At 43.4% G+C, this 24,007-nt stretch overlaps 2 protein-coding genes across 2 annotated transcripts; one reads left to right on the top strand and one right to left on the bottom strand.

The window, feature by feature from the left end:
• Positions 1-33: 33 nt before the first annotated feature.
• ADCK2 (aarF domain containing kinase 2) lies at positions 34-19,898 on the top strand (the record flags this gene model as incomplete). The annotated part of the gene is made up of 9 exons (XM_026083879.1): positions 34-717; positions 1,457-1,603; positions 3,233-3,361; positions 4,031-4,126; positions 5,579-5,830; positions 7,312-7,440; positions 8,066-8,119; positions 9,331-9,550; positions 19,505-19,898. Coding segments are annotated over 8 exons (1,635 nt in total), but the record flags the coding sequence as incomplete, so codon positions are not given.
• On the bottom strand, positions 10,797-19,972 carry LOC112974660 (trichohyalin-like). The gene is made up of 8 exons (XM_026083873.1): positions 19,890-19,972; positions 18,755-19,323; positions 17,728-17,869; positions 16,254-16,498; positions 14,472-14,635; positions 13,444-13,693; positions 12,809-13,049; positions 10,797-11,599 (listed from the first exon to the last, which is right to left on the bottom strand). The coding sequence occupies exons 1-7, from the start codon at positions 19,918-19,920 to the stop codon at positions 12,825-12,827; spliced, it is 1,626 nt and encodes a 541-aa protein (XP_025939658.1). The 5' UTR covers positions 19,921-19,972; the 3' UTR covers positions 10,797-11,599; positions 12,809-12,824.
• Between the last annotated feature and the right edge of the window lie 4,035 nt (positions 19,973-24,007).

The raw sequence follows: 24,007 nt of genomic DNA on the forward strand, positions 1-24,007 counted from the left end.
CTGCCGCCGCCGTTGCCGCTGCCGCGGCGGCGGGGGCTGCTGTGGTGGCTGGGCCTGGCCGCGCGGCTGGGCCTGCGGGCCTGCGGGCTGCTGCTGCGGTTCGGGCCCGTGCTGCTGCTCTACCCGCTGAGCCGCCTGTCGCCCCGGCTGGGCGGGCTGTGGCTGCGGCTGCTGCGCAGGGCCGCCGAGGCTGCCGGCCCCACCTGCGTCAAGCTGGGCCAGTGGGCCAGCACCCGCAGGGACCTCTTCTCCGAGGCCTTCTGTGACGAGTTTTCCAAGCTGCACGTCGAGGTGAGCCCGCACCCCTGGGGCCACACCAATGAGCTCCTGAGCAAAGCCTTCGGCGAGGACTGGAGGGGCATCCTCAAGTTCCCCAGCCAGGAGCCAGTCGGCTCAGGCTGCGTCGCCCAGGTGTATAAAGCCTACGCTGACCTCACCACTGTTGCCGGCTCCCAGGCCGAGGAGCTAGCGAGATGCTCGGTGCTCAGGTCTGCTTTTGAAGCATGGGAAGTGTCTGGTTTTAGAGGCCTCTTCAGGTGGCTTGGGAGGAGGAAGCATGAGGCGATGCAGGAGGAGAAGAGCAGGGGGGAGCTGAGTCCCAAAGGCTGCTCCCTGGGAAGCCCTGCGATGGTGGCACCCCGTATGGAGCAGATGGCCCAACTGCTCCTGAGTGCAAACCCTTCATCAGCCAGACATCTGACTCCTGTAGCCGTTAAAGTAAGTCATGTATCTCTCACTGGTAGACATGTGAAAGTGGAGCGTGCTGGACAAGGCTGATCGGATTTTAGTTCCCATGAAGATGAATAGACTGGCAAGGGTCAAGTGTGGCAGAGGGAAGTGGTGCTTGTCCCCCTCAGTATCTTTTGTCTGCCCTTGGTTCCAGCCAGTTCTGATCCTGACTTGCAGAGGCCCCAACTCATGCCAATCTGGAGACCTCTAGTATTCGTACTGCCCATATCAGCATTTGGTGTGGCATGTGCATACCAGAAATGGTTGCAAGGGTCAAATTATATGAAAAGAATGAATATGAAGCTAGGTTTCACCTTTCACCATAAAATGAAGCACCTTCTGTCTCCTCATGTGAAGAACCTGGAACAGAGAAGTTAGGTCCAGCAAGTCTTATTCAAGCTATTCCAAGTCTTATTCAAGCTATTCCAAATACTAATCAATACTGCATGGCAGGGAGAGGGTTGGAGAGCAAAAGCAATGGGAATTGGTGAGATCATAGGCTCCAGCACAGAGGTATTCTGTTTGAAGATTATAAAGTGTTTCTTCACAACTTAATCCATGGAGAAATGTGAATTTTTCCCAGGATTAGCTAGTTAAGCCTTGTTAGCTTCCAGTTTTATAGGCTGAGTTCTGACTCTTTGGAATGTGTCATTTTAGCTGATTGAAATGGCCTGTCTTCTTTACAGGATTTTGGCAGTTGATCTTGTCACTGTTCTTTCTTGCCCAGGTTCTGCACCCTGGGCTAGTCCACCAAGTCCAGATGGATCTGTTTCTCATGAAGATGGGTAGTCACATCATTGGACTTCTCCCTGGGTTCAAGTGGCTCAGTTTGACAGAGATCGTGGAGGAGTTTGAGAAGCTTATGATTCAGCAGGTACGTGCAATGCCATGATCTCCACACACTGAAGCACAGCTACTCCTTTTTCTAGATGCTGACTGGCGAAGTCTGTTCTTGCTTTAACTCTGTTCATACTGCTACTTTCTAAAGGGTAGATGAAGGCTGGCCTGTTCTTTAATTATGTTTCTTTTTCTAATCAGTCACATGAATATTACTATAGGAAACCTCATATGCTCACAGAGTAAAAAAGCAAGATTTAACAGTGTTTGTTAAAACTTTGAGTAAGTTTTCTAGCAAAAAACCCTGAACAGGTGGTTAGCATAGTCACAGTTCTTTTTGCAGGATTGTAAAAGAAAGGTGACTGATAATGAGAGACCATTTCTTAGGAAAAGAATCTCTAAATCTATCCCTCTCTGACATACTGTTTTTTCTTTAAACCTACATATTTATTTGCAACCTATACTCATCAGTTATGTTTGTTAGCATTAAGATGTATATTAACATAATTAATATACTTTTAAATCAGTTAATAACATGTTCTGTAACATGTTCTGTAATAACATGATCAGAATCATAGTGTTGGTAAAAGTTAAACTTTGCAAGTAGCTCTGAAAACATGTCCTACTTCACTAATGTCTTGTAAGGACACAGCACTAAAATATCCTTACTTCCAAATTTACAAAAACTTCACTACACCATTAATTGCTCTTGTGTTTCCATTAACAGGAAATGTGACTTTTCCATATTAAACTACTGTCTGCTAATTCACTTTGATGTCTAGGTTCTAGTGTCTTTAGTCTGTTATAAACCTCCAAAAATCTTAATTCTTTTCTATTATTGCAAAAATCTACACAACAAAAAAACCCTGATTGTAAGTTGTTGACTCTGTTTGGATGTGTGTTAAGGTTCCTAGTGCCAGTTTAGTTGGGCAGAGCTTTTTCTGGAGGTTCTGAAGACTCAGGATCAGGAGAGCACCTGACAGGCCTGTTGTCATTTCTTTTCATTTCTCTTTGAAAGAACAAGAAATATTCCTGGGATATTTCCCATTTCCAGATGAGGGAAGTGAGGTAAGGTCACTCTCCCTCCCATATCCTTGAGCAGCAGCAGTGGACAGCAGTGGAGGATAAAGGGGAAGGTAAAGGAATGTTGCTTGGGCAGGAGAGAGGCCCTTGTGTCAAGGCACTGGATCACTGAGGAGAACAGGGGCCAAGGCTTTGCACAGTGGATTATTTTGTATGGGTCACGTTAAATTTCTTCCCGCTACAGCTGCCTACTTACAAAATGAGGCTAGGGCTGCAATTCTTCCTGTCTCTGTCTTGCTATTTGACAGTAAGCTTTGGCTCAGGATCCATCTCATCCTATTGGAAATAATGTGGTCATGGTCTTTTTTTTGTTTGTTTTTTTGAGACACCATGCCAATAGTAAGAGTAACGTGTATTTCTAGGGTGCTGGCTTGTGGGCTATTCATTACCCAGTCTCTTACTCTTCCATCAGGAATGCTTTAAGTGTGTAAGAAGTACCGTTTCATATTTTGTTTTCATTCTGGCTCTCTGATCAGTCTCACTGGTATGAGGTGTTGTACCATACAGTCATATCCTCATGCAGGATCTTCAGGAACTAATTGCATCTAATTCTCAACCCTACTTTTTCTTCTTCTCCCTTGAGACTGACTTACGCTATGAAGCCAGGAATCTGGAACGCTTCCGACAAAATTTCCTGGGTGTTGATTTTGTGAAGTTCCCTACTCCTCTTCGCCCCTTGGTAACAACAGATGTTCTAGTGGAAACGTTTGAGGTAAGAATATCAGGGTCTGGGAATGGTGGTGGCAGTGAGAAGGCCCTAAGGAGAATATGCTAATGCACCTCCTTTGAGAAGGAGAGAGATGAGAAGCAGGAGGATGCTGCCTTTCTCTTATTTGCTTAATGAGACTGATGTCCTTCCTTCAGTGTCTCTTCTACTCTCTTTGTTCATAAACGGTATATCCCAAAAGACAGGTGGCAGACACAACTCCATATAGAAGTGAATGGAATGCTTGGCCTGAAGCCAAAGCCAACTGGCAGTGTGTCCAATCACCATGTGCTTGCCTGTGCTTTCCGCTCCGGCACCATGCTCTGGCTCTCCTCCGTGGTGGGTCAAAGCAAGGAACTCGCAGTCTGACCCTTTCTGGTGCTTGCTTTGCTTCGCTTTGGATGTTTGAGTTGGTCCAAAGCTGTTCTCTCAGCCTTAGTTTTTGTGTATGCAATCCTGGTGAGGGTATTTCTGTCCCAGGCTATTTCACACTCTCTTTCCAAAGAACAAATCCTTTTCTCCTGTGTTCCCTATCATGGTAGGTATAGCCTCCATTGAGCAGGTCCTTTTAAGGGTATTTTTATTGCCTTCCCCCCACTCTTTGCAGAGGTGGTTAGAGGTGTGGTTGAAGGGTGGGACACGGTGTGTTTGACTCCAGCTCTGTCTTTATTTCAGGAGAGTGAGCCTATTTCCCAGTACTTGCATGCAGAGATTGCCACAGAGCTGAGGCAGAGACTTGCAAAGATGGGCATGGACATGCTCCTAAAAATGGTAGGCACCATCAGCAGGGAGACCTGCTTGTACACGGTAGGGACCTCGGGTGCAATTTGATCAGTGCGTTGCTTAGGGAAACCCACTAATCCATTTAATGAATATTCATGTATTGTGCAAGTGCAATAAAGTGCAATGTAATTAGCAAATACCGTGCTCTCTGCAGAAGCTATGGACGCAACCCACAGGGAAACCAGCTAGCCTAGTTTGTTCACTTTCTACCCCTCCTCCAAAACTACCATTTTCAAGGAGGTAAAGAATTTATACATACATACATATATAATCTCAATGGTTTTTTATATATATATATATATTCATACATACACATTATATGTATTTATGTATAATCTCAATGGTTAATGCACAATCAAAAAAAGCAAACCAAATTCTAGTAGTAGAAAAGAATTAGCAACAGAACAACATTAAGGCAGCATGTGAAACAAGTGCCTGTTTCTTAAATACTTTGTGCAGTTCTAGTCCCTCCCTGTCCATGACCTTCCATCTCAAAGGCTCTAACAGAATTAGAAAAGGTGCAGAGGAAGGCAGAGAAGATGACTTCTGGAGTGGAATGGCTTCCATATAGGAATGATGAAATAGATTGGGACTCTTAACTCTGGAAAGCAGAGAAATGAGGGCAGCTTGTGGCAGATACATGCATTCATGGGTGTATGACAGTGAATGTGGATCCGTTATTTATGGTTTCTCAAAATAGAACAACAAGGAGGCCACAAACGAAGCTATCAGAAGGCGCTTTTCCAGGCAATACCCAAAAAGCACTCCTTTTTTCGTGCTGCTCTGATTTACATGGCAATTGGACAAACTTGTAGAAGTCAAATAGGAAGATAAGCCCCTGTGGGGCAGGAAGTCCTGCAGTCCCAGGATGCCAGGAGGGTTAGTGGAAAGTATCCCATTGTGTTTGCCCTGTTGTTACTCCTTTCTGCTACTAGCCAGTAGCAGAGGCAGAGGAGTGCTACTTACATCTGTCTTCTAACTTATTCTCCTCACTTTTTTTTTTTATACAGTTGTAATGTGGGTTGATGTGCTGGTGTAAACAAACCGTTAGTCATTCACAAAATCCCATACCAATGAATGGCAAAGGACCTGTTCTTACTGCATTTCTCTTTGCTGAGGCCCACTATTGTCCATCTAGTTGAGGGTTAATTGCTGAAGAGCCTTTGGAACTGCTGAAACTGCTTGCTGTCTTACCAGACCTCTAGCGAATGTGCACGATTGCTTCACACAGCTCTGCTGACTCCCCCAGGATGACTAGCACTCGTGCTATTTCAGCCCATCTTGTCCTCAGCAGAACTATTCGCTGTGTTGTTGCATAGGGTGATGCATGTTAGTAATGACAGGGAACAGACCAGAAATGAACCTGTACAATTTGCCTGGGAGTTTGGTGTGGGCAGGCTGGGTTGGAATAAACTGCTCTAAGATGTGTCCTTTCTCCAGGTCTTTGTTGACAACTTTGTTCATGCTGACCTGCATCCTGGGAACATCCTGGTCCAAGGCATGGCCCACATCAGCGCAAGCGGCAAGGAGCAGACGGCCATTGTGGACCTGTGTGACACGCTTGTGGTGGAAGTGCAGCCGCCTCGCGGGCGGCTCTGCTTGGTGCTGCTGGATGCGGGGATTGTGGCAGAGCTGCAGACTGCTGACATGCAGAACTTCCGGGCGGTTTTCACAGCTGTGGTCCAGGGCCAGGTAAAGGCCAATGTCATGAGGTTGGGGAGCTGAGGCTGGGGAAGGAAGAGAGCTGGAGAATCTGGCTGAAGTGTGTTTTTTTTTTTTTTTTTTTTTTCTTTTTTCCCTTGTTTCCCCTTACAATCCTCTGTAGGAGGAGAGAGGAGACTTGCTATCAGCTAGCTTGAAAGCTATACCAAATGCAAATAAGATGCTCAGCTAAAGCAAGATGGCCTCCAGAATGGAGTGATTTCAATGGCCGGTGAGAGTGACAGGGTTTGATGGGAAGCAGTGACTGCCACTCCTGGTTTGGAGTGCTTTTGGTGCAAGTTAGGACTGCTTGGGAGCCACTTGCATTTCAGAGACTGTTGCAGAGTGTGCCAGATTTTGCTAGAGTAGAGAAGGGAATGGATTAAAATTTTGATCTTCAACACGTGTTCCCTGCCGCAGCCTTCCATGCCTTACTGCTGGGAAGCCCACATGCCACCCTCCCTTCTCTTGTGTCAGCATCTATAAAGAAAAGCCATCAAGACAGGCAGGAGGTTTGACCTATGCCAGGCTTCTCTGTACAAGGGGAATTTCTTCCTTCTTGTTCCCTCTTTAAATACACTATCTGATGGACTACAGAATCCAATGCTGATGTCTTCTGTTCATTCTGAGAACAAGTATCAGTGCTCTTACTGACATATTGCTATTTCTCAGCTGTGAGTTGGAGGGCTCACCAGCATATAGGAGGAACACATTTTATCTCTGTGTCTATTTTATCTGCTGAAACATACCCAGAAGTCATGCTAATGTCCATGTGTTCAGGATGTGCTATGCTGCCAGACTTACTTCAGCTACTGAGCAGTCATTCAATTGTAAGTCCTTCATGGCTCAGGCTGGGTATAATTCATGTTCTACAGGTGAAAAACTTCTATGCCAAGTCTCACTGCCAACCCTGGGGCCTCTGGCTCTGTGTGTCACTGTCATACAGCTTTGCCAAAAAGAGCCATAAAGCCCCTCTCATAAATGAAGCTTGCATATGACTCTTTCCCCTTCTTCCTTTTCTGTCCAAGTGTATGCTGGCACAGAATCAGTTCACTCTTCCTCCATGGTTTGAAAATAGAGGGTTGGACTTATCCCATAGAAGAGGTTAATAGGTGCCCTTTTTTACATCATTATCTGCTCTGATGTTAATCCTGTGGTTTTAATTTTCCCCTTGAAATTTCTCCTCACTGACCTTTGTTGCATCCTTCCCTACAAGAAAAATAAAGCAGGGCTTTGTGAGATACCAGCTAAGCCTTTTGGACCAGTTCTGCTCTTTCTGTACCTGCTTCTGTTAATCCCTTGGGTTTTTGTTAGTCCCAAAACTACTGGAAAAGGAGAGTGTGGCCCTGGGAGTTCCTTCCAGGAACTTTTGCAGCAAAAGCCTTCCAGGGATGGTGGTGTACAGCTCCCTGTAGGCCAGCTGGTACCAGCGATCTAGTTCTGCTGATTCTTCCTTTCAACTTGTTCTACAGGGGGAGAGAGTGGCAGAATTGATCCTTCATCATGCTCGTGCTAACCAGTGCCAGGATATCGAGCGATTCAAAGCTGAGATGGCAGAGCTAGTGACCAAGGCTCGGGGGAACACCATTGCCCTAGGAAAGGTAAGTGTACAGTGTCTCACCCTCACTTACCTGTAACTCGGTGCAGCTTTGCTTTCAGAGTGGTCCTAGTGGAAAGGCCAGCTCTGATCCCATCAGCACTGCCCATACATAGTTTTTAGAATCTCAGATGGAGGAAAAAGTCCTTAAAATCTTCTCTTGTTTCCTTCTAACTACAAAAATGGTTTTATTTTACTATTTTTTTAAATCTACAATCTGCCAGTCCCCTGTAAGGTGTTGCTAAACCTGATGTTAGAGCTTGCATCCTGTTAGCTAAGGCCAGCCTGGGCACTTCAGAGAATGTAGTATGGAAGTACTGAGCAAACTAACACACAGTCTGTACAGCAATGAGGTCAAATGTTCTGCCTTCCTCGGCTGGTGTGTAAGCAGGACAATGGGTATGTACTGGGTCATTGCTGAACTCTTTATCCTGGAGTGGCTCACACCTTGGTGTTGGCTGTTGTCAGCCCAGTAATCTTGTCCCACCACAAGGACAAAATTCTAACACTCAGAATTTTAATTCTTACCCTGTCTTTCATGCATGTGGTTTAGTCTTGATGACCACAGGTTTGTGCCCCCCCTCCCCACTCTCTAATCAGCAGCGTTAACTTCTCCTTTTGTATTCCAGCTTCAAGTGGCAAATCTCCTCTCGAATGTCTTTAAGTTATTGATGACCCATAAGGTGAGGTCCAGTCACTGCCTGCCTTCAACAGCTGGAAGCTCATTTGGGGAGGGAGAACTACGGGAATGGTGAAGGGTTGACAAGGGAGGGGGACTGTGACTTCTGAAATGAGCTGCTAGGAGGGGGGCTGCAAGAATGCATCCAAGTGTTTCAGGCTTGCTGTTTCTCAGGGCCTAATATACATCCTACCAAGACCAATTTCCATTTTGTTGGGTTTTGTCTTCAATGCTGCATTTAATTGTTGGTATTACACACTAAAAGGAAAGTGTTGCTCTCACACTTGTTTTTTCCTATTTTATAGTCCCTTAGAAACAGAAAGCGAAATCCTGTATATGTGTATGCAGGCTTCTTCCCTGAGCTTGTTTCTTCCTTAATATGTGGTTATGTAACAGCACTAGGCCCTTTTACTGGTTTGTTATAGACCTTGAAAGCGAGCTCTTCACAGAGATGAGATTCTGTTTTATATTTAATAGTATTTGGGGGACAAGCTTCCATGGTTGCAAACAATCTTGGAAATCAACAGAGCTGTGATGGCCTGAACCAGAAGTGATGAGGGTTGTTTAGGTCAGCTGTAGGACTGGCCAGCCTGCAAAGGGTCCCCTTAAATGTTTCTTAGAGCTTTTTGTTGTTAAAATAATTAAGCTGGCATCCAGTAACATCAGGTGCAATTTAAACTGTTATCAAGCAAGTCCTGCTCCCAGCTCCATCACTCCTTAATGCCCTTGTATGCTTTGAAACATGTGCATGGCTGGGAATCAGGGACTGGTTTGTTCACATGCAAGCCAGGGGACTGTTTCCTCTGTGATCTGTGGGGCTCTTCTGTGGCTGTTCAGAAGGTGAGTTCTCCCGTACACAGCTACATGCACTTGAGTACAATGGATACTACTGCAGCTTATAACTGCCTTAGCAAGAGCTAGGAGCATTCCTAGCTCCTGCTATTCCAGTATGAAGGAAAAAATCCCATTCTTCTTGGAACTGGAAAATGTGAACCCTTAGGTTCCCTTAGGTCACTTCCTCTGTCTGCTGCTTTTTGGACCCTACTGGATTTTAGTAGTGATAGAGTTGCAGTATCGTTTCAGATGTGCTTGATGTTTCCACCCCAACCTCCTTCCTTTCCTCCCCATTTATCCAGAGCTGATTCCTCTGTGGAATGGGTTCAGAAGAAAAAAATTTTTGGTCCATGGAGTCCATTCAGTCTCTTGTGGTTCTAGGTGAAGCTCGAGAGCAACTTTGCTTCCATCATCTTTGCCATCATGGTCCTGGAAGGGCTTGGTCGTTCACTGGACCCTGAACTGGACATCCTGCAGGCAGCTAAACCACTGCTCATCAAAACTGCAGCTTCTGTCCTTGAATAGACTCTTGCAGTTGCTGCCCTCTCACTGTGCAGGGTTACCTTTGCTCTCTGTGAGCTGATGGAGAAAGAAGCTGAAGGTGAGAACAGTCACATGCCTCTCAAAATGCCATGCATTGGATATTCCACATTAATGTTGCTTTCAGTCATATCATCCAAGCAGCAAACAGGGTGATCACAGAATTGCACACAGAACGGTTGAGGGTGGAAGGGACCTTTTAAAGAACATCTAGTCCAACCCCCCTGCTCAACCTAGAGCAGGTTGCCCAGGACCCTATCTAGACGGCTTATGAATGTCTGCAAGGATGGAGACTCCACAATCTCTCTGGGCTACCTGTTCCAGGTTTTGACCACCCTCTCAGCAAAAAAGTTTTTCCTCATATTCAGATGGAACTTCCTGTTTCAGTTTGTGCCTGTTGCCTCTTATGCTGTCACTGGGCACCAGTGAAAAGAGTCTGGCCCCATTCTCTTTACACCCTCCCTTTAGATACTTAAATGCATTGTTAAGATCCCCTCTCAGTCGTCTTTTCTCCAGGTGGAGCAGTCCTAGCTCTCTCAGCCTTTACTTATATGAGGAAGGTCTATTTCAGAAGCCAGGAAGATTTTGCAGAGATGGAGAGTTCTGCCTCCCTTATGATTGCATGGTTCTATGAGATAATATACTCTGGTAGTTTTTTAACTGATGGTATCAGATACTTTAGGTGCACAAGATCACTGCAGCCTGGTGAAGAAAGCAGGTTTACTTGTCTAAAAGTCTTTAAAAAGAAGTTCAGCTAGCAAGTCTGTTTTGAAAAAACAATCGGGTTACATATTTTAAGTTAATTTACTTACTGATCTGTCACTACTGTATGAGAAGTGATATTTGATACCACCTAAGCAGGTAATGAAGATATTCAGTCTATGAAATGTAAACAGGCTGAAAAAGCCAATGTACCTTTTTTTTGTATTTTGTAATTTAATTTCTACTTTTATTGTAGAAGTGTCCTAAAATCCCACATGAAGTAGTCTAAGTAATTTTGGATGATAAAAACAGACCAGCCAATTTCATTTTCAGACTTCCATACTCTAGCACAATACTATAGGAGTTTGGATTATAAACAGTAAAAGAAAATAATTGTTTTAACAGAAAAGCTAATTCCGTAATAAAAACAACTTTGGGGAATATTTCTACTGGCCTTAGTTTTTGTTGAAGCTTAAAAAAAAAAGCCTTTTCTTCATCTCTTTATTCCCATTTCTCCTTTTCCTTCTCCCCCCCCCCCCCCCCCCCCCCCAAAAAAAATCTGAAGTCAACTCAAATCCTCACACTAACATGCAAATACTTGTTTTTTGTCTCTGGTAGTTTACAAAACAAGGAGTCTTTTATCCATTTTCAGTAATGGATGGAAAACTTATTAATGTTATCAAAACGAAATAGTTAAACCCAAAAAATGAGCTAGATCATTTGTGCCTCTTACAGTCATTTTAATGGTATTCTTAAAAATGATTTTATGACCTTATATTAATAGTAAGAAACAGTCTGTGAATGATAGGAAATATTTTAATACTAAATATATTTCCAGATATATTTTTCATGAAATTGCAGTGGCACAAGGGCTCTGTAGTAGTATGTTTTCAGATGGTTAAGCAAAGAAGAGAAACTACTTATGTGGATATAGTGTTATATGTTTCTAAGTGTACACAAAATGTCAGGCAACAGCATTTTAATTTTTGTATTGCTTGTTTCTGGGCATTACTTAAAACAAAGGCTCTCAAGCGTTTTAAATTTGTATTTAACCTACTTCTGTAGGAACTAAGAATGGCCTTTGATATGGCTCAGAGTGGTCCATCAAATACATTGTGCCATGTCCATTCTCATTTCCTAACTACTTGTGAAAATAACATGAAAATGAAACAGTTAAATTCTGGCCACTCAAAGCTGCTGATAGTGTTCTCTGGGACACAGCTGCTATACTTTATATCGCTGATGATATGAGGAAGAAGGATAGCACTTGAGGACATGCCATCCATAACCTCCCTCCTCCTTTGTGAATGAAGTTGCTTCTGTTAATCAGAGTACAATGCATTCAAAAGCTCTTCTCTCCTTTCCTCTTGTATAAAGCTGGCTCTTGGTGTGTCTTGCTGTTTCCCTTCTGTGGGAGAGAAGGTGATAGCTTGTCCATGGGAGTGGCTGATAACTGCATGTTTCACTAAGGAAAGTGAGTGATGCTGCTACACAATCAGGGGAGCTAGTAGCATCCTGGATGCCAGCTGGTAACTGTAGCCTGAATGGGGAACCCTTCTCCTCCTGTCTTGGCTACTGCTACTGGCTACCATGGTTTGTGGTACAGTTTGTTCGCTTACCTTTCAGTTTATCTAAATATTTGTCTTAGCAGCATTCTCCTCACTTATTCATGGTGCATGTTAAGCCTATTTACTCTGAACAGGCACTCTACTTGCAAAGCTATCTCAGTACCTTCCTGACACTCTCCCCAGCTTAAAACTTCTGCTTTTGTAGACAACAAGCCTGAAAGTGGGGCAATAGGTAAAACATATCAGACACCCAAGCCCACCCTTGGATTCAGCGATTCTCCAGACACATTTCAGAGAAGTACAGATATTTTCTTCCTCTCAATGCCTAGAACAGGTGGCTTTTCACCAAAAAACATGTTTTTGCATTTTGGAGTTATGTAAGTCATTCTTCCTCTAGGGGAGTGGCCTGCACGCTTCAAGGAGTGGGCCGTGACAGTAGGAGGCCCTCACTTAACTAATTCATCTCTGTCATTTGCAGCTTGAAATCAGTTATAGGCTGATGTCCTTCTGCCAGGCTCTAGGCCTCGTGCTGTCTCTCTGAATGGCTTTTGTAACTCTCAGCTCTTCTGTTGCTCCCCTCTGGAGTGCTCCCATGATGTTTTCTTTCACCAGGCTCAAACCTGAACCCAACACTACAGGTGCCAACTCCTTGGAGTCCTATGGAGAAAGCTAGACCCCTCCAGATGGGGGCTGCCTTTGGGGCAGGAACCAAATGCTATAATTACATGAATTACCAACTTAGCTCTTGGTTGCAGAGTTGGGTCTGTCAGTTTGGTCACTCAATACACATAAGACAAGGAGAATAGTTTGACAGAGTTGGGGAGTCTACATATTGAACGGGTAGGTTAGACTAGTACCTCCAGAGAGGAAGGCTTGCAAAGGACAGAGCAGTGAAAATGCACGCTGACTGCAAGAAAAGGAAGCTATAAGATCTCCCCAGGAACTGTAGTTTTGCTCGTCACAACTGCACTGTTTCCTGAGCTCCAGCACACTGACTCACACCTATACGATGCAGAGCAGGTTTGGGAAATGCTCAAGGACCTGCTTACCCACACTGCAGCTTCTTCACTCTAGTAGTGAGGTCCGGAGCATCAAAAGATTCTGGTCTCTGAGGTACTGCTGGAGGTCACAGTGTTTCTGGCCTTTCTCTTCCATCTTCTGATGGGAACGGTCTCTGTTCTGGAACACTCTCCTTTTGGCAGCCTGGTGCTGCTTTTGCTGCCTGTCCTGCTCCTGTGATTCTTGTTCCCACGTTTCCTGCCGTGACTGTATTCTGCTCCTGAGCAAATCCTACATAAAAATAATTAGAGAAGAGACATTTGCTATTGTATAGCCAGCTTTCATGCTTAATTTAATCTACAAATATTACTGGCAGAACTTAGAAATAGGTATAATAGTGAATTTGCCATAACCAGCTTGATGTAGACAGTTGATACTTAGTTCCCCATGTGGGCTTCATCTGTGGAAATTCATCCCTTGCACACAGAAAGACTTCTTCTACCACAGAGATGGGGAATTTTCCTTCTCAACTTTTTATGCAAGTGTTTAAAAAATGTCACATTGTTTTTGCATCTCCAAATGATAATTATATTGGATAGAAAACAGGTGAAAAATAAGTATTCTAGATGATACCACTATTGGAAACACAGTTGTCCAGGAAAAGCATTTGTGAAAGAGCCCTTACCAGCCTATCTTTCTCTTGTTCAAAGCTCCTTTCATTATGTTCTGCCAAAACCACGTCTCTCTCCAAACGCTGTGTTCTTAAGAACTGCAGCCTCTGGCTTGCCTTTCTCCTCTCCTCCTCTAGCAAGGAGGATTCCTTCCTGCTCCTCTCTGCCATGGCAGCTTGGAGCAGTGCTATGTGCTGGAAAGCTCTGTCTCTGTGCTCCTGCTGTTTCTCCAGTCCTTGCAATGTTCTCTGAAGCAATCGCTGCCTGTTTCCAAAATAAAATTGCTCAAATTTCTCAGGAAGAAAGATGGGGGGGGGGGGAAGTGCATAAGATGCAAATCAGACATTCTGGCAATCTGTGGTCAACTAATACTTCAAGATGCTTTGTTAGGTTACGAGTGTTAAACCTGTGTCCTGAACAGAGTTGGCAAAAAAACAAATATGGGTTGGTGCCTGATGTTGCCAGCTCTCTGCAGTCATCTGTTCACCTGACTACGCAGCCTGATGTGGCCATGTGTTCTTGGCCCTGAAGACCAGGAATGAGGGGAATGGATTGTGGTGGCAGGACTGTCTTGATAGTGGAGCCGTGGAGGCCATGGAAGGAGGTGGGTCACAGCAGCAAGGATGGGCCAGGTGTAAAGGGACTGTGGGGCTGTGGTCAGGGAACAGGGGTTTGGGATACAAAAGGACTCTGAGGCTGAGGATGAGACTGAAGAGAATTTGCCCTTAGAGCTAATGCAAAAGGCTATGGGACCATGCACACCCACTCACCCATACCTTAGGCTGGTATGTTACTCTTTTTTTTTTTTTTTTTTTTTAATTAATATTTTACATAATTTTTCCTCCATTAGTGAATCACCAAGATCACCATGCAGAGACTAGCATAAGGCACAATGTGTGACATTTGGAGACTAAGAGCACTAGGGAGCCGACATTATCAACGATCTGATATTTGCTACAAGGAACCAGTTAGCTCCTAGATTTTGCTAAAATCTTCCATCTGCTTCTCTGATTCTTATTTGCCCTCCCTCCCACATCATTACCTCTGGTTGTCCCTGAGCAGCTGGCGTCGGACACCATCTGCCTTTTGCTGCTGCTCCCTCTTCAGCTGCCTCTGTTCCTCTTGCCGCCTTTTGTGCTCAATCTGGACTTCATTAAAGTGCACCTCTTTCTGTTTTTCTTCAGATGCACTGTTAAGGATTGATTTCTAAAACCAAAAAAACCCACCAACCTAAACCCTTAATCTCATCGATATATTTTTCTAATGCAAACTGTAAACCTACAAAACCAGGATAGCTTAAGTCTTCTAATGTCATTCCTGAGCTCTGGAAGCCATACTGCCACATGAATACTATAGTGTCACTTGCCATCCATGAAAAGGCTGGGTCTGATGCTAAAACCCTTACAAAAGATTAGGCTTAATTAACAAAGGGGTGCCTGAAAAATCTAAATATTTTAAGTAAGTAAGTAAGCGTTCTTCACAGGTCAGTAGGCATTGCAGATCCAGTTGTTCCAGTGCTGAGCCAATGCTTAAAACTGTATATTCTTTGTGCCATTTCTGGATTAGATGGAAAATACAGGTCCCGACCACAAATTGTATTAAAGATTCCTTATCAGATTTCATTGGCCAAACGCAAAATCATCCTGAAGTTCTGTGCAGGTGTACTAACTCCTCACTTCCTGTTGCCTAAGATTTCTACCCACGGTCAAGCAGTGCTTGTGTTTTCTTCAGAAATAGCTGCATTTTAGTGCTGGGCACTGTTCCTAATTTGCACTTGTAAATGCACTCTGCTGTGTAAAGAGATGAAGGAGCATTCACAAGGCTTCTCTTCAATCATAGCACAATATTTGTTTTATTTCTTCTGTACACCTTACAAGGCTCTCTATAAGGGAAGTGGCAAGGAAACATCCTATACTTAATCACCAAAACTTCGACATGCATTTCAGTTTACATTGCTAGAGCTGTTTGGGGCTAGAACAAGCTTCCCCAAATTATTTTGCTCTCAAGAGTGAATTCTCCCTTCTTCTACTCCCAGCCACACTTAGCATGTCCTTGCTGTTAGCCACGCCTTTGCAAAACAAACAGCTCCTTCCAGTTCTTTCCTCAGGATATTTCTAGTGCCACAAGCTGGGAAACACCTCTGGACCTTCAAATAATGCCCACTGTCTTCCCTCTTATTCTGACTGTCCCTGTCAGTCTCATGTAGCATTTAGACTGATTTTTCTTAACAAGTTGATCTGTATGGCTTCATAGAGGCAGTAAGTATCTTTGTTCTTCAGTGCATTGCTATTTCTTTGCAAAAACTGCACCTCATGGGTGGTTTGTTGTGTTTAAGAACTTACTTACAGATGGAAAGATCAAAGACAGAATCAAAGTAGGTGGGAGATGTATGAATGGTGTTATCTATCTAGCAGATAGAGGACTGGCCTGAGGTCCCATCCCAGCCCTGACATGCACTCTCCCTGTGGGATTTGGCTGGCCAGCTAGCCTTTCTCTTTCTTGCTTTCAGTATCTGTAAAGATGGAATAATTCTTTCCTATCTTGAAGAGCTGTCTGAAACGATTAGTTGTTAGAAAGGATCTAAAATGAAAAACTCCATCAAAGTGCTAAGTAATAATACTAATGTAATACTAGAAGTTCCTGTACAACACTGATTCCTAAGTGGAAACCTTATGTTTCTATTTATGCATATCCATTATGCTATGTATGCATAATTTTAAAAATACCTTTTAGAAAGAGATCAACTGAGAGTATATTCTGTATTCTAATAACACATGACAAATAAATCCTAATAGCTAAAAACTAGCTGGGACCCAATACTTACTGTAATGGCCTTTTCTTTTACAAGATGTAGAAGATTTGTGAATCTCTTAGCCTGCACATTGGAGGTACTGTGTGGTCTCTGCACACGTAGAGCTGATTTGATGGTCAGGCTGTCTGTCTTTAGTGATCGATCTACTTGGTCAAAGAAACTTTGGCGCCTGAAAGGACCCAAAGCGCTAGATGTCACGGAAGGGCTCCTCTGGAAATGCTGGATTGGAGTTTCTGCCACTTTGGACTCAAAGAGATCTTTCAGACAAATTGAGGACATACCAGGTTATAGACAGTTTATAAAAAGAAAGCAAATTAAAGAACAGATCGCATAAAATGTATTCAAGCAAGACTTTTATAACTGAGTACCAACATTTTTCTCTGAGGAAGTTAGATATTTTTAATCACCACAGAACAGGTCCCAGTTTTCAAAAAATAAGCTTACCGTTACAAGTAAGCAAGAGTTTTACCTGATAACACAGATCACTGACTGCACTTGCAGCTACTAATTCTAAAGGGTTATTTACATGGTATTTTGCAGACAAACATGAGCTTTTGCCAATGCTCTGAGACAAAAGTCATGAATTTCTTGATAATGCAAAGCCTGGGCTTTAAATCCTGCTGAGAGACAGGATAAATGAGCTTGGGTGCAACTCTGTGCTAACACAGTTACATAGCTTTTGGGTGGCTCAGAATAGAGGCAGAGCTTGCTTGCCCCTTTCTGCTAAAGACAGTGCACACCTGAGCAGCAGTCATTGCATGTAATGATACTGCAGTGCCAGTGGAGAGGAAACGTGCACACTTCTGTTCCACTTTCCATTCTCCCTCTAACACCAGCTACACAGAGCAGTACAAAGGCAGTAACACCTGGAGAAAGATTTAGGCTTTTAGAATCCTTATTAAAAGGCCTCTATTTGTCACACATATAGCTTAAACAAGAAGAGTATTGATTAGAGTAGGTTTGATTAAAAGCTTTTGAAAATCGTGATCCAATCCCTTTTGAATGATAAGGGAATAAAAGTATACTTGATGACATTATAAAGCAGTAATTTTCAGCACAAAGAAGAGAATGAGTGTTTCCTGCAGAACAGTCCTGGCGAAATCTTTTGCTATAAGCAGTCATAGCTGATATTACAGATGAATTTTTAAAGGCAAGGAAATTTAGGATTAGCAATATTTATAGTGAGCATGAAGATAAAACCCAAAAGCTGCTACCGTAGTAGCTGTAAGGGCCAAAAAAACCCCAACTTCCATCTGAGAATACTTTCATATTGAGAAGAAGGTGAACTCCTCAAACCATACTACTATTAATACCTAAAAATAAATATTGCTATATTATGCTGGCAATATTTGGCATGACCTTATGACATTTTCTTTTGAAGCATCAAGAACTATAGCAACAGGAAAGACCTTAGACATAATGGCCCGCTGCACTGGTTTTGTGTGGCAAAACTTATAGTTGTATAAAACAGCTACAATTTCAGCACCATGTTCATGTTTAAGATGAGCCTCAGTATTGTCTTCCTGCTGTCTGCTGTCTGCTTCCTCCTTGTGTACTGACTCCATCAACCAGCTCTCTGTGTTGACAGCGGTATCGACCATAGCATGAGCCATCTCCCTCTGAGGATGCTAGAAACAATAAGAAATGCTATCAAAATCCAAACCTGATAAGAAAAAGAGCATGAACTTACAGCATAAGCTGCTGTGTTGCAACAGAAGCTTGGGAAAGAATAAAAAAATGTGGAGGGAAAAGTTCTTTATTAAACAAAGAACTCGGATATAGTAATTTATGATCACTTCTTAGGTTTGTCCATGTCTTTAAATGACCTAACAACTGGCAGTCTTACTGCCTGGGAGGGTCCAAACTGGCACAGAAAAGACCAAGCCAGAGGTGCTCTGGCTGAAAGACAGTCACATTCCCAGCATGTGCCAGGGTGGAGATTCCAACCCTTGCAGGTCAATAGAGAAAAGCCTGGCAGTAGCTGGTGCACATTAACCTCCTCCTAACTGATCCTCATCCACTGCCCATTCACAAGCCTCAGATCAACTACTGAGGATCACAGAAGTCTCTTTTGGTCGGGTGGAGAAATATCTTAATAGTATTATGTCAGGGACTGCCTTGATATGGAGGAATCCTTACCATAACGCTTATCTGCTGTAAAGTCGTCTTCTCTGACACTTTTTCCTGCTTTACCTCCTTTACGCAGAGGCAGGATGTAAAGGGACTGGGCTATGCTGCACTTCTGATATTCTGCACCCGTGTAAGAGCTTCTAGGAGTCTACTCCAGCCAGTGACAAAGAATGGCAGCTTCTAACACTTTTCCAGATGAAAAGATCAAGAAGACAATGGAGAGCCAAGTCTCTCCATTCTCTAGTGGGCATGGAAGAGGGTCAAGCCCCAGACTTCTGGTAATTTTTCAGTACCAAGAGCAGAAAACACAAGGTAACAACGCAGAAACTAGACAAACATCAGACCACATATTAATGAAAGAGCCAGTGTGAGGCACTTGTTACCTTCTTAGGTTCTATAACCTCATTGTCCTCTTCCATACGAGACTTAACATCTTTCGGAACATTTTCAGTCTTCAATCTCCTCTCTTCCTTTTTCTCTTCTTCTCTGGAAACACCTTCTGAAATGGAGGTCTTCTCTTCAGACAGCTGCTTTTCTATTTTTCTGCTCAGCTCTTCTTTAGTCAAGTTTGTTCCTGGGACGAGGGCATCTTCTTGTTGTACTTTGCTCCTTGTAGGCTGTGTGGGTGCCCAGGCTGCAAGGCAGCGATGGGGAAGTGAGATGCACCTATAGCTGCACTTAGCACATGGCTGAATTGAATATAGACCCCTGGGCCAGTAGTCCAGGTATGAGTGATCCTGTCCGCAATGGCCTGAGGCTCTGTAACCTGGTGCCACAATGTATGGATAATCTGAGCTTGAAGCTATCACCATCTGCCTGGCTGCTAAAGGCATCTGCAGTTCTAGGATGATGCGTTCACTTAAGGGCAGAGGGATCCGCAGAGCTTGGTCGGAAGTTACCTCCTTAGTCTGCCCATTCCAGAAATTCACAAGCACTCCTCTTCTGTTGTGTGCTGTGTGTATCAAACAAAACAGTATGACAAAGAACGTATGAGAAACATGTCAACCTGTGTGTTTTATCTCTTAGAAGCCAGTGATAAAACAATAGCTTGTGCTACAGACAATTTTGTAACAACTTAAATGAGTTTTTCTTTATAGGTTTAAGATTTGACCTTCTCTTGAACTTCCTCCTAGGAGACAACAGGTGGACAGCAGTAGCAAAACTCTCACTGGTCACAGTGAACCAGGATTTTATCCTGCACAAAGCCGGAAACTAGACTAACAGATAATCAGGTCAGTACTCAAGAGGGCCGGAAACATTTTTCTCTTTGTGTCAGGAGGACACCCATACTTTTTTAAAAGTTGCCATTCACAGAGCAAAGCAAGGGCTAATTCTAGGAGCAGCATTAATTCTGGCACTGAAAAAGAACAGGCTGCTTAGTGCCAACAAAAAAGAGAAGAGGAAGAGAAACCAAGCAGCAGTTGGTAAATTCTCCACAGCTGAGACTGTTCTCTTTTCTGTATAGTGGCTAGCAACTGTGGTGAGTCTAGCACTAATAGGAAAGCCAATACCTCGTACCTAAATGGGCCTCCTTGTCCTCCATAACCATTAACACAGTGCCTGGGCCAAAGCGTTCAGCTTTAGCCTCCCATGGTGCCAAGACCCTGTCTCCTGGAGCAAGTGGCTGTTGCCTGGCATCTTCATAGTGAAGAATGTCGTACAGAGGCGTTTCCTGCAGGCGAAGCTGTACCTTGCCTTTCAGCGTGCGACTTTTGTCAAACTTGATTAGGAAGCATTCCCTGGAGCCCTACAGGAGTAAAACATGCAGTTTGCAAGACAGACATCTGGGTCCAATTAACGGCCAAACATAAGTGCTAAGAGGGAAGTGGCAGAAATCCCAGGAAGCAGAACATGATCTGTGAATGTAGTGTTCCTCCTCCACCAGGTTTTTCATTGTACTGTGTCCATATTGAACTTAAAAAGTAATTAAATAGCTGTGGCTGACAGCCTTCTCTTCCTTTCTTTTTGGACTTAGACTTTAGTAGGCTTATCTGGCTCAGAGGAACAGAATTAGCATGCTAAGGAAGATCCCTACGAGTCCATTAGGAAAAGAGTAACCAAAATAAACTGCTGTGTATGATGCAGTTAGTTACATGGTGATCAAAAGGATTACAAACCAGTAAAATATTCTAAATGCCATAAATTTGACTGTTTTAATTTTAGCCTCCAGCACTGGGTGTGGGGCAGAGATTCCATGACCGAAATCTCAGTCCCTCTGCATATATCTATAAGTACACTTACACAAATAATGCTGTTGGCCCCTACTCCAGCTAAAGTCACTCGTGTCTTCAGCTGTCTATATCTGTTCCACCTTCCACTGGAGTTTACAGCCACCCGTAGCTATACTAGCATCACTATTTGTTTAACTAACTAACCTGTGAACTGGGAAATTAACTGGATTTTTAGAGAGCGCTGCAGGGGCCATTTTCTGTCTGGCATCCTAGATCATCTCACAAATCCCAGGAACACAGAAGAAAATAAGGAAAATTCTCAGTCCAGCAAGGAGAAAGTAGTCCCTGGAGGCAGATGTTTTGGATTACCATTAATAATGCTATTTAGTTTTACTGCTACACTAGGTGAAAATAGACAATAAGGATATAAGGGGCCTATTTTGTTTGACTGCTTCTGAACAACAACTCATTATAACCACTAAAGTGGATCGATTTCCAAGCTGCTTCTGCCTGCAGGACTCCTCACTGTAAACAGCCAGTCATCATCAGAAAATAGATGAAATAGGACGTGGGGAGAAAAACGCGGTTATGAAGTATGTTGTACAACCTACAGCAGGGTCACGGAGCTGGGGAGGGATAGGAAAGGACAGGAAAAAAGACACACAGAACCTAGGGAGAGCCTTTTACAAGCTTAGTTCCTGGTAAACACCTACCTTCACCTCTTTTACAACATGGCCCAAGTAGTAATAGCCATCAGTTTCTCTCCTGGCCAGCACACGGACTCCCCTCATGAAATCAGAAGCCTTTAGGGATGAATGGATTAAACGTCCTTCTGCTGAGGATATCAAGGGCGTACCAAGGAAATCTGGGCTCCACATACAAACAGGAAAGCTGTAGAAAACAGAAATACAAGAAGTAATGAAGGCCCTGGCAACAGAATTTCTGCATGTTGCTGCAATGAACCCAAACTAAATCCACTTGGGAGTCCTCCTCCCCCAATAACTCTTGGTTTCCTAGCTTTTTTTCTTCTCTGCTTTATCAAAGTGATCCATCTACAGGTTTTGAACTTACTCTGTTGCTGGACATCCTGACAGCAAAGAGCCACAGGGATCTTTATTAGTGGTGTGACAACACTGGACATGCGAGATGGACACGGAGCCTATCTGGAGGGGGGAAGGAGGAGAGGGAAGCAGAAGATGAACATGATTTCTGTTCCTAAATCCTTAAACAGGAATATTATTTATAAAAATGAAATTTACATTCCAGTATGTTACTTCTTTTTGTGTTTTAATTCTTACATCGTGTCCTTTGTTGTTCTATGCAATTTATTTGTAAGCTTATCACAAGTACTCTTTCCTATTTTAAGAAATCAAGATTTAAAAGAAGGAATATTAAGAAAATAAAATATAAGAACTATAATGATAAAAACCCTTGTGTTTCCCCTTCTTTCTATTCAGCTGCCAGATATGTAGCAGGTGAACCACTGTTTCTTCAGTCGTGACCAGGCATGTTCAAACCACGAAGTACCATTTCAAGTACACTCAAAGCTCTAATAGATATTAATTTTTGGCCCATCTCAAATCCTATCATCATTTTGTTCAATTTTGAAGGAGGCACTAAGCATGTGATTTAAAAATCAGGATAGTTTACTTTCTTACTGATTATTATGGCACTCAGTTAATTGATTTTAGTATAGAGCTTTGAAGCTGAAAAATACACCAATCTCTCAGGACATGGCACAGCTGCAATAGAATGGAGACAGGGTGGGGGGTTCTGGGGCTGCCTCTCACATCACCAGGAGCACATGCTCATCACTAACATAGGAGTATCAATGCCCTTGGTTTCTTCCCAGTCAGTCTGTCCCTGGCTCTCAAATGGTAGTTTATGGACAGCTAGTGGTCATGTGCACATTGGCTCTTCCTGCAACCAGCTTCTTATGCAGGTATCCAAACTCTCCAAACAAGCAAGAGTTGTAAGGTCAAGGCAGAACCAAGGTGAGGGTTCAGTCTAGGAAGACAAAGTTGCCTTTAGAGGTCAGGGTCACCAGTGGAGCCATGTGGCCTGGGCAGGAGGATGGAGAAAGGACCTGATGGCTGAGCAGCATGTGAAACATTTGAGAAGAACAGTGACTCGGGGAAGAATGTGCCAGGGACTATGAGAGAAAAATGAAACACAAGGAACTGAGGAGACTGAGTTGACAACAAGACAATGAACTTTACAATAAAGCATTCAACTTTTATGGAAAAAGATAAACTTATATTGCATTAATTGGGTATTAAGTAAAAAAAAAATGCTTGAATAGTTTCCCATTATTTCCTGTAAACTGTTGCTGAAACTGCCTTAGGGCTGTTACAAGACTGTGAAGAAGAGGGAACTTAAAATGCCCTAACTACAAGGAGGCCCACAGGGTGGACATGCAAAAACCATGCTATATCAGCACTGAGGATTGTTAGATGTAGCAGTTCAGGGTGTTAACTGATTTACATGCTATTGTTATTTATTTATTTAAAAGGCAGTGTTCAGCCACCCATGCCAATGGGTAAAACAAGAATAAAATCCATGAATCAGGGTAAACCGGATGTAGGCAAAGCTGTACAGTCAACCAGCAAAGAAAATGTGAAACCAAACAAGGCATTTGTTCTTTCTTTCCTTCAGGATCTTCACCTCCACCTGTCAGTGTCATCTCTTTCCAAGTGCTGGTCTGTAAAGCTCAGTGAAATCACTTTACAAGCCAAATCCAGCTCTGCAGAAGTAAATGGAGCTAAACCACGCTATAACTGAATTTGACCCCAAATGTTGGTCACAATGCCTGTTGTACAGGAGCTACGTGAACTGCTCCCTTTATTCCCAAGCAGGGATCTAAGGAACGAGCAGTGCACATTTAGAAGGGTGGATATACCAACTTGGGATTTCAGGTGTAGCCTGTCACAGAGATGCCAAATCTATTTTAAAACTTTGTTCACAGACAACTTTGCTCATAAGCAGCCAGGCAAAATAAGGTTACCTTTCTAGAGAGACATAGAAATCTTCCTCTTCACCAGTTCTACTTGGTGAAATGCCATCCAATAAAGATTTGGGCAATCTTCTATTAGTGGCATACCTTTTCAGAAGCAGTATGAGGGAGTCTGATCACCTGAAAGGATCCCCCGGACTGTGTGGCTACTTTTTCCATTGCTTTTTGCTGGCCTCTTTCATAATCATCTGTAACTCCCAAAAGGCATACAACATGTACTGGATGCAACTTGTTCTCCACAAGAAGTCGACAGATTTCCTCTGACTCTTGCTCTGGGAGCATGTTGGTGAACAGATACACGTCCTTGCAGGCTGGGTCTTCAAATGCCACAGCCAAGCCGCTTGCAGCATCCGTGCCATTCTCAAAGTGCAGGGATCTAATCCAGGCTGCTGCTTCAGTGACACTACAGAGTGAACATCTGACCAAGCAGTTGCACCATTTTAATACCTATG

Source organism: Apteryx rowi, unplaced genomic scaffold (assembly GCF_003343035.1).
Source record: "Apteryx rowi isolate R43461 unplaced genomic scaffold, aptRow1 scaffold_62, whole genome shotgun sequence".
Classification (NCBI taxonomy): Eukaryota; Metazoa; Chordata; class Aves; order Apterygiformes; family Apterygidae; genus Apteryx; species Apteryx rowi.